The sequence below is a fragment of the Coregonus lavaretus genome (genome assembly GCF_964263955.1).
Source record: "Coregonus lavaretus genome assembly, chromosome: 38".
Lineage (NCBI taxonomy): Eukaryota > Metazoa > Chordata > Actinopteri > Salmoniformes > Salmonidae > Coregonus > Coregonus lavaretus.
Genome location: NC_140025.1, coordinates 7,601,488 through 7,616,999, shown reverse-complemented (window position 1 = coordinate 7,616,999; position 15,512 = coordinate 7,601,488). Strand labels below are relative to the sequence as shown.

Here is a 15,512-nt window from a genome sequence, read left to right as displayed (position 1 = left end):
GTACAGTAGGCCTAACTGTCAACCAGCTATTCAATGAGCAGGGACACTGACATCTCAGTACAGTAGACTGCAGGGACACTGACATCTCAGTACAGTAGGCTAAAGGGACACTGACATCTCAGTACAGTAGGCTGCAGGGACACTGACATCTCAGTACAGTAGACTGCAGGGACACTGACATCTCAGTACAGTAGGCTGCAGGGACACTGACATCTCAGTACAGTAGGCTGCAGGGACACTGACATCTCAGTACAGTAGACTGCAGGGACACTGACATCTCAGTACAGTAGGCTGCAGGGACACTGACATCTCAGTACAGTAGGCTGCAGGGACACTGACATCTCAGTACAGTAGGCTGCAGGGACACTGACATCTCAGTACAGTAGGCTGCAGGGACACTGACATCTCAGTACAGTAGGCTGCAGGGACACTAACATCTCAGTACAGTAGGCTGCAGGGACACTGACATCTCAGTACAGTAGGCTGCAGGGACACTGACATCTCAGTACAGTTGGCTGCAGGGACACTGACATCCCAGTACAGTAGGCTGCAGGGACACTGACATCTCAGTACAGTAGGCTGCAGGGACACTAACATCTCAGTACAGTAGGCCTGATCTGCCTGTCAACCTGCAATACTTTCATTTGATCCACATCCAACTGAGACTGGATCTTTCATATGCTGAGTAAATTGGAGTGAAAGTGAAGGTACCGTGCAAGCAGTCGTGCATAGAATAGTCAGGACAGCCCATTTGAGTTCCAGCCTTTTAGAAAGTTGGGTTAATCCCCTCGTTAGATATTAATGGGAGCAGGTCAAGGTTGCCATGGTTTTACTCTTAACACGTGGGCCTACATTATTTGCTTTCAGGAGAGCTGTGTCGCCCCGCCTGCGACAATGGAGGACGATGCATCACCAACGAGAAGGGGGAGCTGCGATGTTACTGCTGGCCAAATTTCTCCGGGGAGCGCTGTGAAGTCAACCACTGTAAAGACTACTGTCAGAACGGGGGCACATGCTCAGGCTCTTCCATAGGTAAGCCCCTTCTGCTATGTGTGTGTGTGTGTGTGTGTGCTCCCTGCTCTTCCTCTGGGACCTCCAGGACAGGAGAGGGCGCTCATCCATCCATGACTATGGGAAATGAGGTTTGGGACCTGGTTGGGACCAAGGCCCCTGTCCTGTCAACCAATGAGATCTTGCCCACAGATGCCAGTTCTGCTGTGACAACTTCTGGCTTCATGATTGATAATCTGCTTCTAAATAACTATCGCTCTACGTCGCGTGTCAAATGTTATTCCATGGAGGGCAGAGTGTCTGTGGGTTTTCACTCCTCCCTTGTACTAGATGGATCAATTAAGGTCACTGATTAGTTAGGAACTCCCCACACCTGGTTGTATAGATCTTAATTGGACACTAATGTAAAGGAAATAACTCAAACCAGCAGACACTCGGCCCTCCATGGAATGAGTTTGACACTCCTGCTCTATGTAGTCATTGATTGTCAGGGAGCCATAGGAAAGTGCAGTGAAAATCCCTTAGTTTGACTACCCTTGAGAGATATAAGCTATAGATGCATCTGAAAATACAGTGTGTATGTGTCACGAACGTTGAGAGACGGGTCGGACCAAGGTGCAGCGTGAAAAGCGTACATGTTTAACTAAATAAACACTCAACAAAACAAGAAACAACGTAACGTGAAGTCCAAAGGGCTATACACACACCAGCCTAACAGGAACAAGATCCCACAATACACAGTAGGCAATGGGCTACCTAAGTATGATCCCCAATCAGAGACAATGAGCGACAGCTGCCTCTGATTGGGAATCATACCCGGCCAGACATAGAAATAGAAAACTAGAAACTAAACATAGAAATTCTAACATAGATACTCACGCCCTGACCAAACCAACTAAAGACAACCGGCCTCTCAAGGCCAGGGCGTGACAGTATGGCCCCACTTTGGTATTGCATTAGCGAATACGTCTACAGTACCACCATGAATATGCAAGACACGCTTTATGTGCGGCATTGCTATCCATTTTTTAACAGTTGTTAAAACACATTAAAGTCCCCAAAGTCCAGGTCCCCTGTTCCGTTACAGTAAATGCATAGCAAGGGATTTATTTTTTCTCTTCAAAATAAATAATTGAGAGTGGAGATATAAATAAATGGCATGGATCAAGCTTTTCTCTTTTCTTTCTCTTCCGAGGAAATATTTGGGAGGAGTTTGAAGCGAGGAAATGGGATGGTCAAATATTAATGTGTGAAATAACAGTTAAATGTTAGTGTTGGCATGGCGACATCAATAACACCTTACCCCTTAGCTGACAGATGGGATGGAACAGCAGGAGAAAGAACTTCAGACACACACACATACAAACACACACACGCGCGCGGGCACACACACAGTTAGTTTCTATTCATCCCAGTCAGGAGCAGGCAGCAGATGTTGTATTTCAGATGTAAGCTTTCCAAGCGGTCATAGGACCAGTGTGAAACTAGTTGAAATCCTTCCAGTGCAAATAGACATGGCTGTTTAGAAAACATTGGACCTTGGGGGTCTCTTTGTGGGCATCACCTTTGTGTGTGTGTGTGTGTGTGTGTGTGTTTGTGTCTATTTGGATGGGAATTGGTTTTGAATATCTGAAATGTGAGAGAAATCACATCTGCCTTGTGTTTGCTTGCTTTTCCATTATGACTGTTGGACAGTGGAAATGCTTGTGATTATATTGATTTGTGCTACACAATTTTGAGCCAATTTCAATAGAATGTCAAATATATCAAACTACATTTTTCTCCCCCTGACCTCTCTCTCTCTCTCTCTCTCTCTCTCTCTCTCTCTCTCTCTCTCTCTCTCTCTCTCTCTCTCTTCCTCCCTCCTCCCCCTTCTCTCTCCCCCTTTATCTCTCTCCCTTCCTCTCTCGCTCTTTCTCTCTGTCCCTCTCTCTCTCTCGATCTCTCCCTCCCTCTCTCTCCCTCCCTCTCTCTCTCTCGATCTCTCTCAGGGAGGCCTACATGTCGTTGTGCTGTGGGGTTCACAGGGCCGGTCTGTGAGAGAAGGGTATGCGATAACTACTGTCTGAATGGGGGCACCTGTGACGTCAGCAGGGGGAACCAGCCAGTGTGTCGCTGTATGGCCGAGTACACTGGGGAGCGTTGTCTCTACCGTGAGTCAGACACACACACACACACACACTAAGATTGGCCTGTTTTAGGACAAGCAATCGATCAATATTTCATATTATGTTCAGTCTCCGCAATGAGAAGAGAGGGGTTTGTGGTTTCCACATTTACCTCAACAATAAAGATCAGTTGGAATATTTTGTTAGTCTCCTCCACCCTCTCTCTGGTGGTTTAAAATAAGTTTGATAGGAAAATCACTTCAAAATATGCTTGTTTGCTTGCAACGGCTCAGTTTCAAGGGCTGAACAAATTGATTTTGCACTGATTGATACAGTGGAATGTAACACATGAAATAAATAAACTTGTTTTTCTCCATCTTGGTTCCAGATATCTGCCATCACTACTGCACCAATTCGAAGGCTTGTACCCTGTCTAGCAAGGGTCACGTGGAGTGTGTGTGTTCAACCAGATATGAGGGAGCGAAATGTGAAGTGGACAGATGTCTCCAGTGTCGAGGGGCACCGTGTATTGTCAACCCGGAGACAGACAACGTGTCCTGCAAGTAAGTAAATGCATAAGGTGTTATAAATGCATTATAAATATGCTTAAAATGCTTTATGAAGTCATTGCCATATTCCCTTCATTTCTGTACAGCTGCAGTAACGGCAGAGTGGCAGCCACCTGTCAGCTGTGTGATGGATACTGTTACAACGGAGGAACCTGTCACCAGGACCCTGAGACCAGCCTGCCGTTCTGCCAGTGAGTCAGCACAATTGTTATTATTTCTATTGATTCTATTGCTTTCAATTGAGTAGGTTGTCATCATCAGTTTTCTCATCAAAGTACTGTACATCTCTTTGACTGTGTTTACACAGGCAGCCCAATTCTGATATTTAGCTGAATTATTGGCAAAAGATCTGATCTGATTGGTCAAAAGACCAATTAGTGGCAAAAGATCAGAATTGGGCTGCCTGTGTAAACGCAGCCATTGTATTTCTCTTCATTCTGCTTTGTTGTATCTCACACAGCACTGATACAATGAGTGGTATTGAAAGTGGTTTTGTGGTTTTGCTGTGAGAGACAGAGCAGGGACTGTACTAGAGACTGTATTAGACCCAGGATACTAAGATGGGAACGTAGTAGAAAACAATGAGGTCTCACACTGAGGTGGCTTATTTCCACGTTTTTCCAAGATAAAACGGTTTCAGTTTTCCATTTTCTCTTGCAGATTATATGATATACCATATTAAAGTATACAGAGGCTTTTGGTTGTGTTTGTTTCATGGGCTTGCATCACTCACAAGAGGCTTTTCAAAGTTGATCTTCTATGTACCTCCCTTTGTGGAGCCCCAAGCTAGAACCATTAGTTGCATCATCAATATTTGGACTTTTGGAATTAATCATATACTGTATTGTACAAGTGTTTCAGTCTTTATAGCCAAATTAATTATATATACCAATTGATTCTTGAAGAATATAACTTACAAATGCCTCATGAGCTTAGTTCAAGTGTCATACCCCATCAACCCAAAATATAATCTTATTTTACTCCAATGTTTGTAAACAATGTAAATGTCAACAAACACTGTATATCCTTAAAACATTGTTAAACTATAATTGTGATATCATGGACGGTCCGCCCTTGCATCCATAGCTCTGTCTATCAATTTGAGAGTGGTTACATTTCTCCAGGCCCATCCCTCAGCCTATTACCAAAACAGAGGTGGGGTGGGTGCTTTGTTATTGTTTCAATTAAGGATTCTAGCTTTAAAGAGTATGCCTAGATACTGTTAGATACCATTGCCTCAGATACTACAGCTTTGAATGAGCGGTTTCCCATGTGGGAAAATGTGTTTATGTTTTTTTAATGCTTTTATTTTTATGTCATCTGATTGCTTGTTGTATTGGGTTGTTGGTGAGGAAGAAAGACATACCTAGAGGGATATATGTGTCATGCTATAGATCTCAAACAACAATCTGTAGGCTATTCCTGCAGTTGAACTTATTTTGCTCCCACTTGGCGTGACATTGGATGGATTGCTTGCCGTAATGCTTTGCTTTCTCACCTGAACACACACACATCCTATGGAAACACTAGGATGGAATAGGGCCTAGCTTCATCTGTTCGGTTTCATACTTCGTGTCATCCAATGGCCCGAGCTGGTGGACTGTGAGAATGTGTTGTGCACTATCGTCTTTGATCTGTGCGTCCAAAATGGCACCCTATTCCTTATGTGGGCCCTGGTCAAAAGTAGTGCACTTTATAGGGAATAGGGTGCCATTTCAGACGCAGACTTTGTCTCTGTATTCCTCCATATATGATCAGTTTATGTGGCTATAATTCCTCTTTGCTGCAGCTGCACGCCTGGGTTCTTGAACCAGCGCTGTGACCAGCGGGCCAACCCCTGTGATAACTACTGTCAGAATAAAGGGATTTGCACATTAACTGCCTTAAACAATCCCCAGTGCAAGTAGGTCTGACTTTTACCCCTCCTCTCTTCCCATCCTCCCCCCTTCCTCCTCTCCTCATCTCCTTCCCTCCTCCTCTCCTGCCATTTCCGAGACCAGCCCACTGTCTCACTTTCCAGCAGCATCCCACTCTGCACATCACTCCCCCACTCAGACTCTCACCAGTACCTCTGTCTGTCTGTTTGTCTAACATATTGTACAATAGAACCAACACATTTGACATGTTCCTAGTCCCCTCATTCACAGCACAAACACACCTTACGTTTCTCTCTTTGCACTAGCCTCTCAATACATTTTGTGAAAACAGGATAATAACCCAGTCTCTAAGTGCTAGAGAACCGTTTTCTGCAGCCAAGCATATTCCTAAGCAACAAATGGTGTGATTATATAGGTCAGCTACAAGCTGTCATTCCCTTCAGGACTATGATTCATGTGGTACCTGCAGCGAGCCACAGTCCCTCTAATGAAACTTTGATTAAATGCTGCTTACAGTCTATTTAAAATCAGCTAATATCATTTCATCAGGTCACCCTTGTCAGATTACATGTAATGTAATTGCATGTTTTCCTATCCTCTGGGCGAGGGAGGGGGAAGAGAGAACTAGTAATGGATCACTGTCTCTGGATTACATCCAAACCTTGATGCGTCCCATATGGCACCCTATTCCCTACATAGTGCACCACTTTTGACCAGATTCCTATGGGCCCCTATTGGCCCTGGTCAAACGTAGTGCAAAATACAGGAAATAGGGTGCCATTTGGGGTGCAGACTCTGAGGTGAGATTCTGCTTCTTTTCTTTAACTCAATGAGGGAATGAATTATGCATGCATGTTCCCTGAGACTTTACCAAATGAGGAGATGTGCGTGTCACAGGAGACGGCTGAGGGGAGAACGGCTCATAATAATGGCCAGAACGGCGCAAATGGAATGGCATCAAATACCTGGAAACCATGTGTTTGATGTATTTGATACCATTCCACCAATTCCGCTCCAGTCATTACCACGAGCACGTTCTCCCTAATTAAGGTGCCACCAACCTCCTGTGGTGTGTGTGTGTACGCTATAGCCTTCTTGTTAAAGAGACTTGGTTTGACCAGCAGACAGCTATTCATACTCATTGTGACTTTTTTTAGGTGTCCAGCTGATTGGTCAGGTACACAGTGTGAGAGACCTGCCCCCAAGAACAGTCTGTCTGGCAACATCAGCGGGGGTGAGTAGTTAGTAGAAAGAGTGTTAAAGAGACTCTCTCTCTCTTTAGCTCTCTCTCGCTCTCTCTCTCTCTCTCTCTCTCTCTCTCTCTCTCTCTCGCTTGCTCTCTCTCTCTCTCTCTCTCTCTCTCTCTCTCTCTCTCTCTCTCTCTCTCTCTCTCTCTCGCTTGCTCTCTCGCTCTCTCTCTCCCAAACACACATACACACACAAACACAAACAAACATATAGATAAATGTAAGATCTTAATTGGATCACTATTTTGTTGCTTAGAATTTGCAAAATTGTAGTGTATTTGAGTTTTTAAAAGGATTCTAAAATTTGTAATGTACACTTTGAAAATTCAGATTTGATTTGCCCTTATGGAAAATGTATCAACCCCTACAAAAATGTCCATTCATTATAATCCATATATTAATTCACATTTCCTGTTGCTGCAGGATTATTTTCCTGCTGTAGCAAACTGGCTCAAATTAAGATCCTACATCTGTACACACACACACAAACATAGACACACAATCCTACAAGAAAAATACGGTCTATTTTCAGTTCTAAAAGTGCTATTGTCTGGGTTTTGGAGACCTTTTCAGACTCTTTGAACCACCCTACCCTCCCAGTGATTGTAGTCTGACATTTCACTGTGTATTGCTCTCAGGGCCTAACTGTGCAGACTGAGCCTTTTACCCCCATAGACTGACTTTAACTTTAGCAGAGTCATATAAATTCAGTCCCCATATGAAGAACCTTGTTAGAACTTTGAAGAAATACATTTTTCCACCCCCTGAAGCTTTTTGGAACGTTAACATATTGTATTGTTTCACTACAGAGAGGAGGGAAGTACGTTACGTATTGAATATGTTTAACTCTAATAGTTTGATCTGTGTGTTACAGGAAGCATGGCCATCATTGTCCCACTGGTTCTGCTGGTGATTCTCATCACTACCATGGCCTTGGGGGTTTTCATATGTAAGAGGAAGCAAAGGTATGTCTTTACTTCTAAGTAGACAGATTACAAAAGATGCCCAGTCACTTCATATTACATACATTTTACATTTAAGTCATTTAGCAGACGCTCTTATCCAGAGCGACTTACAGGAGGAATTAGGGTTAAGTGCCTTGCTCAAGGGCACATCGACAGATTTTTCACCTAGTCTGCTCGGGGATTAGAACCAGCGACCTTTCGGTTACTGGCACAACGCTCTTAACCACTAAGCTACCTGCCGCCCCTGTTGTGTGATTAATGGTCATGCTAATCGTAGGAAGCAATCATGAAGGTTTGTAATGCTCTTTTAACCTCATCAATGTTATGATCTACAGGGGGAAAATAGTCCAGCGGCAGCCCATGGCGAATGGTGGGATAAACGTAGAGATCGGTAACCCCTCATACAACATGTATGAGGTAGACCACGACAATCACGCTGATGCTGGGAATCACCTTCAGCCAAGCTTCACCCTGGACCCACATAAGGTTTGGAAACACTTACTCCTGTATCCTCCCTTTTCCCTGAGTTACTAACAAGGGCTACGCAATACCCACACTAGCGTACTACTTAGAACGCATGCCCAATACATTGATTCAGTGGTATGCCAGTGTGGATATTGGTACGTTGCCAATAGAGAAATATCTACTCTATTCTATTCTGGAAGGTAAAACTGTAATGATTATGTGTTGTAGGATTGGTGTGTGATGTTTATGTTGACATTGGGTGTTGTAGGGTTGGTGTGTTGGTGTGAGGTCCAGTCACCTGCACACTCTGTCAGTTCACCCTGAAGGAGTTCATCATCTCCCCAAGGAGATCCTTCCTGGACAGGTAAACTCCCTGTGAACTTACTGTCCTCTCTGGGAGAGATTATGCTAGTGCTGTATAAAAGGCTACTGTATATTGATACAAAGCCAAGGCCATTGGGGTCATTGTGGGGTTTATGAGACAATGCAGGATCTCATGTTGTATTCATGAAAGCTACGGTAAAGGCTTCCTCAAGAATGTGTGTAATAAGTGTTATAATTAAGCAATAATGCCCGATGGGGTGTGGTATATGGCCCCTCGAGGTGCCTTATTGCTATTATAAACTGGTTACCAACGTAATTAGAGCAGTAAAAATATACAGTGAGGGAAAAAAGTATTTGATCCCCTGCTGATTTTGTACGTTTGCCCACTGACAAAGAAATGATCAGCCTATAATTTTAATGGTAGGTTTATTTGAACAGTGAGAGACAGAATAATAACAACAAAATCCAGAAAAACGCATGACAAATATGTTATAAATTGATTTGCATTTTAATGAGGGAAATAAGTATTTGACCCACTCTCAATCAGAAAGATTTCTGTCTCCCAGGTGTCTTTTATACAGGTAACGAGCTAAGATTAGGAGCACACTCTTAAAGGGAGTGCTCCTAATCTCAGCTTGTTACCTATATAAAAGACACCTGTCCACAGAAGCAATCTATCAATCAGATTCCAAACTCTCCACCATGGCCAAGACCAAAGAGCTCTCCAAGGATGTCAGGGACAAGATTGTAATAATAATAATAATAATGATAATAATAATAATAAATAATAGTAGACCTACACAAGGCTGGAATGGGCTACAAGACAATCGCCAAGCAGCTTGGTGAGAAGGTGACAACAGTTGGTGCGATTATTCGCAAATGGAAGAAACACAAAATAACTGTCAATCTCCCTCTGCCTGGGGCTCCATGCAAGATCTCACCTCGTGGAGTTACAATGATCATGAGAACGGTGAGGAATCAGCCCAGAACTACACGGGAGGATCTTGTCAATGATCTCAAGGCACCTGGGACCATAGTCACCAAGAAAACAATTGGTAACACACTACGCCGTGAAGGACTGAAATCATGCAGCGCCCGCAAGGTCCCCCTGCTCAAGAAAGCACATATACAGGGCCGTCTGAAGTTTGCCAATGAACATCTGAATGATTCAGAGGAGAACTGGGTGAAAGTGTTGTGGTCAGATGAGACCAAAATCGAGCTCTTTGGCATCAACTCAACCCGCCGTGTTTGGAGGAGGAGGAATGCTGCCTATGACCCCAAGAACACCATCCCCACCGTCAAACATGGAGGTGGAAACATTATGCTTTGGGGGTGTTTTTCTGCTAAGGGGACAGGACAACTTCACCGCATCAAAGGGACGATGGACGGGGCCATGTACCGTCAAATCTTGGGTGAGAACCTCCTTCCCTCAGCCAGGGCATTGAAATGGGTCGTGGATGGGGTTATAATTGAAAGAAACCATCTGCTGGTGTTCCCCATGGCTAGAGCTTGTCTACAGTCACCTGGTTGGATGTCAGTGACAGTGTCCTTGTCTTGCTTGTTAAGCAACAATAGGCTCTGGACGTGCTGCAAAATACTTGATCATATTAACACTGTTAATTGTTGTATATACCCATATAGGCTGGGCGTCTGAAAGATACGAGAGACTTTAATAACTAATGAATCTAATCTAATTTTATATAATTGTCACACCCTGGCTCTGGGACTCTATATGTTGAGCCAGGGTGTGTTCATTCTGTTGTGTTTATTTCTATGTTGGCTAGAGTGACTCCCAATCAGAGGCAACGAGTGTCAGCTGTCGTTGGTTGTCTCTGATTGGGAGCCATATTTAAACTGTCTGTTTTCCCTTTGTGTTTGTGGGTTTTTGTTCCGTGTTGGTCATTGTTACCGTGGACTTCACGAGTCGTTTCTTGTTTTGTTTATTGTGGTCTATTATCACTAAAGATAATCAAGTTTAAACATGTTCGTTCATCACGCTGCGCCTTGGTCTATTCCCTACGACGATCGTGACAGAAAAACCCACCAAGTAAGGACCAAGCAGCGTGTCCCGGGGCAGAACTTGGACTGGACATGGGAGGAAGCGCCGGGAGAGGCCCTGGCGAAAGAGGAGCAGTGGCGTCAGCAGTGTTAACGTCGGACAGGCGAGAGGCAACCCCAGAAATTTTTTAGGGGGGGCACACGGCATGGACGACGGGGCTGACGGAGGCAGAAAAGGGGCGGATTCAGAAGGCCACCAGGTTACGGGTACACCGCCCTGTACGTCCTGTGCGGATGCCTCACACAGAGTGTGTGAGGGTAGGCATTCAGCCAGGACGGGTTGTGGCCGCTCTTCACTCCAGGTCTCCTATCCGTCTCCACAGCCCGGTTCGGCCTGTCCCTGCTCCACGCACCAAGCCTACGGGGTGCGTCGCCAGCCCAGTCCGGCCTGTCCCTGCTCCACGCACCAAGTCTACGGTGCGCGTCGCCAGCCCGGCCCGGCCTGTCCCTGCTCCACGCACCAAGTCTACGGTGCGCGTCGCCAGCCCGGCCCGGCCTGTTCCTGCCACTCGCACCAAGTATACGGTGCGCGTCGCCAGCCCGGCCCGGCCTGTTCCTGCCACTCGCACCAAGTATACGGTGCGCGTCGCCAGCCCGGCCCGGCCTGTCCCTGCTCCACGCACCAAGTCTACGGTGCGCGTCGCCAGCCCGGCCCGGCCTGTCCCTGCTCCACGCACCAAGTCTACGGTGCGCGTCGCCAGCCCGGCCCGGCCTGTTCCTGCCACTCGCACCAAGTATACGGTGCGCGTCGCCAGCCCGGCCCGGCCTGTTCCTGCCACTCGCACCAAGTATACGGTGCGCGTCGCCAGCCCGGCCCGGCCTGTTCCTGCCACTCGCACTAAGCCAGGGGTGCGAGACGTCAGCCTGGTAAGGCCCGTTCCTCCTCCACGCACCAAGCCAGGGGTGCGAGTCGTCAGCCTGGTAAGGCCCGTCCCTCATCCACGCACCAAGCCAGGGGTGCGAGTCGTCAGCCTGGTAAGGCCCGTTCCTCCTCCACGCACCAAGCCAGGGGTGCGAGTCGTCAGCCTGGTAAGGCCCGTTCCTCCTCCACGCACCAGGCCAGGGGTGCGCGTCGTCAGCCTGGTAAGGCCCGTTCCTCCTCCACGCACCAAGCCAGGGGTGCGCGTCGTCAGTCCAGCACAACCCGTGCCTGGGTCACCGGTGCCTGGTAAGGTACCGGTCAACTGCTCCACTATGGAGCTGAAGCTAACCGCTCCTGCTAAGTCCAGTTCAGCTCCAGCCAGCGGGTCCAGACTGGACCAGGGGCGCTATGGGGGGTTTATTGGAGGGTGGTGGGCAAGGCCGGAGCCAGAACCGCCGCCGAGGAGGTATGCCCACCCAGCCCTCCCCTGTTTTGTTCAAGTTGAGGCGCGGTCGCAGTCCGCGCCTTTAGGGGGGGGGGGTACTGTCACACCCTGGCTCTGGGACTCTATATGTTGAGCCAGGGTGTGTTCATTCTGTTGTGTTTATTTCTATGTTGGCTAGAGTGACTCCCAATCAGAGGCAACGAGTGTCAGCTGTCGTTGGTTGTCTCTGATTGGGAGCCATATTTAAACTGTCTGTTTTCCCTTTGTGTTTGTGGGTTTTTGTTCCGTGTTGGTCATTGTTACCGTGGACTTCACGAGTCGTTTCTTGTTTTGGTTATTGTGGTCTATTATCACTAAAGATAATAAAGTTTAACCATGTTCGTTCATCACGCTGCGCCTTGGTCTATTCCTTACGACGAACGTGACAATAATGTAGGCCAATGAAATGGTTATTAGCGCATCCTGGCCATGTTTAGTGTAAAAGTAATACTCTCCTTTGGTTATTGTGCTTTTTTTCCAGGCCATAAACTACTCCAACCCAGTATACGCCAAGTTATACCTTGATCAGGGACAGAACTGTCGGAAGCCCGTCATCAATATTGAAGAGAGAAGAGCGCTACTCCCAAAGAAACTGGAGGCAACTATACGAGAGACAGTTGCATAGCCTAGCCCGCTTTTACTGTATGCTATCGGTATATTTTATATGAGCTGTATAAATGTACAAAATGAAAAGAAGGATTTTTTATATGTCCATATCACAGCACAACTTTCTGTTGTTTTCATGTTATGTCTGAGGCATCATAAGGCAACACTGTGATGTGTATCTTTTGCATTGCACCGATAAACAGCACCTAAAAATGACCTTCCCTTCAACGGTTTCCTTCAACTAAAGTAGACCCTGCTTTGATGCTTTGAGCTTGCAACTGTTACCAACTGATCGCTAATCAATCGCTAATCAATGTGTTGCAAGGAGGATGAGTTGTTGCAAAGATATTTTCTGATAGGACAAAAAAAAGTGTACTATGGTGTCCCAGCCTACGTTCATGTATACGTTGAGTATTTACCTTCTCAAATGACGATAAAAGATGTAACAAAAGTTTTATAATTTTATATATGATTTATATATGTCCAGTTTGGCTTGTATTTTCTGACAAGATATTACGTGTAGTACTTTTATACAAAACTGTACAGTACATCGATATGTAATAAATGGGGGGTTTCTTGACCTTTCAAATACACTACGACTCATATATATATATCTATATCTATATATTGTGTTGCTGTTTTTTATATAAAAATGTATTATATCAGAGTTCCCCAACGTGATTGCAAACAGGAACATTTTGCTCAGACTCAAAAACATTGCAACTGAGTGAACATGTCTGGGCCCGGTTACCCAAAAGCTTCTTAAGGCTAAGTTAATCGTTAGAACAATAGCATCAGTGCCAGGACTGTTCCTTTACCTGTTGATTGTCTTTGGGGGTGGTAATTGTTGGGTCAGTAGGGGGCACTGTATGTCCCCTAAATTGTTTTGCTTCACTGCATTCTTGCAAATTTCACATTTTTCTCAGTTAAACCACAGCACCAAAACCAGGAAACTGTTGTACATGATCACATTTTGGGATATGTTTCCATGACCAGATATCTTCAAAAGCAAAGGAGAAAAGGAAATTACTTCAACAATATGAGCACTCATGAGATTGTGTTGGGCACTACTATATTCAATGTACTGTATCCTTGCGATCAGAATGACTTTCAGGCTCTACATGCACATTGGTTGTGTTTTCCTTTGGGGAATGAGTCTCACAGCTCCTCTGTACTAAGGCTTCTACTAGGCACAGTTTAATTCCACTAGCTTCTCTTTATCTGAAAGCACACCTGCCTGCACACACTGCAGAGGGTTGGTTGTGTTGTCAGCCTCCCTGTGATTTTCCCACCCTCTCTAAACAAGGGCCACGCAGAGTATCCAGAATGTGTCAGAAACAGTCTTGAAAATCTGTCAAGGAATTTACCATTTGAAAAGGTGAGATAAACTCGTGGCTAGCAGACACCTTATTATATAATGTACATTGAAAGTAGCTTGGGTTGTGATATTTACTTTATACTTATTTGCTGGGAACCCTGTATTGCTGTGTGGAATGCTACTCTTGAATGCTGTCTTTTAATTGTCTTTTCAGTGGTTGGTGACTCTCATGGGAGTGAACACTACTTGAACCCTTTCAATCATAGATAGATAGGCTCGTCCCTTCCTTTCTAACTAACAAGAAATCCATCAACATGGATTAATCTCTCAATCCACCCATGCCACTTTGTAAATCACTCAAAACAACAACACATGCACAATTGACATCCAATATGTTGCAAAATGCTGTTATTGACATACCATTCTTCAGTCCCTTGTTTTCTCACAGTTAAAATATGTGTGACATCTGGTATTGTTCAAGGTCTAACGTTAGCCCTGGGAGCTCCTTTGTCATTCTCAGGGAGCAGAGGACATCAATTGGCTTCTAGATAATGCCTTCTTCCCTGTAAAGTTAGCTTTAACTACCATGAGTAGGCTACTACTTTAAGGAGCACAGTCGAGAGGAACAACGTTTTCAAAGGCACAGAGGAGAGGGAAGTTAAGTATGATGATACAGGACTTCTCATTGACTGGGTCTATCCCCAATTAGGCTTGTTAACAGCCTTTTCTCCTTTTTAGGCAGCTATGTTAAGGTGCAACAAAAGGATTTGTACAATGCGATGAAACATGGTAGTACTAGGGCTTGACCACAATAGTGTATGGTTTCAAAAGATATCAACATTGAAGGACACATTGATTTTGCCATCTGATGAGAGATAGAGAGAAGGGTGAGGGGGAGAGGGAGAGAGAGAGAGAGGGGGGGGGGGGGGGGGGTATTGTTAGAAGACAGTACAATTATTTCCATGAAATAGTACATTATAGTTCAAGGTTTCTTATAAAGTATTTATTTAATGAATAATGAGAAACCTTACCTACCTACTTTTAGTCAGTCTGAAATGAATAAGCTATTATTACACAAACATGGACCCAAACGTTTGAATTAAAAGGCTAGAAACACCTGGGTTTTGTCATGGGCCCTATATTTAGACTAAATGTATCTCTTTTCTAAACCTCCCACAAAACACCTTATACTTACTGCTATTCTCCTCAGCCAAGCAGGAAGCCTACAATCACTATTTACTGTTAAGTGATAATACTGGTTTTGGGAATACGTCTCCCCAGTCTATAACTCCATTTTAATCACAAATGTGGATTAAAAAAGACAGAGTCAGTACCTCCTCCGGAATATATTCTCGGGAACTCAGAACCTGGCCAGCTAAAATTAAAGTTGCAGTCTTTCAAAGCCTATTTTGAATATAGCAAGAAACACACAAAAAAGCCCTCAGATTTCTCTCCAATATCCATCTCAGTCTAACTTCCTATTCACCTCAGATCATATGGGGTGGCTATGCTACTCTGCTCTCCGATCCTGTTTCAGGAGACCGTCTCCAGGAATGTGCTCCAGTGTATTATGGAAACATCATCCCTTGCTGTGTTAATTGGCTGCTGGTATGCAGAC

At 45.0% G+C, this 15,512-nt stretch overlaps 1 protein-coding gene across 1 annotated transcript in view; it reads left to right on the top strand.

Annotated features, from left to right (window-relative positions):
- Positions 1–13,169, top strand: part of LOC311112185 (low-density lipoprotein receptor-related protein 1B-like) — a 177,102-nt gene extending 163,933 nt beyond the window's left edge. Inside the window, exons 81-90 of the mRNA XM_084155198.1 lie at positions 868–1,032; positions 3,003–3,164; positions 3,508–3,682; positions 3,775–3,879; positions 5,478–5,591; positions 6,723–6,799; positions 7,687–7,777; positions 8,113–8,263; positions 8,511–8,606; positions 12,452–13,169. Of these exons, the coding sequence (XP_084011324.1) occupies positions 868–1,032; positions 3,003–3,164; positions 3,508–3,682; positions 3,775–3,879; positions 5,478–5,591; positions 6,723–6,799; positions 7,687–7,777; positions 8,113–8,263; positions 8,511–8,606; positions 12,452–12,595 (1,280 nt within the window). The 3' untranslated portion in view covers positions 12,596–13,169. The remainder of the gene's footprint in view (positions 1–867; positions 1,033–3,002; positions 3,165–3,507; positions 3,683–3,774; positions 3,880–5,477; positions 5,592–6,722; positions 6,800–7,686; positions 7,778–8,112; positions 8,264–8,510; positions 8,607–12,451) is intronic.
- Positions 13,170–15,512: the final 2,343 nt, after the last annotated feature.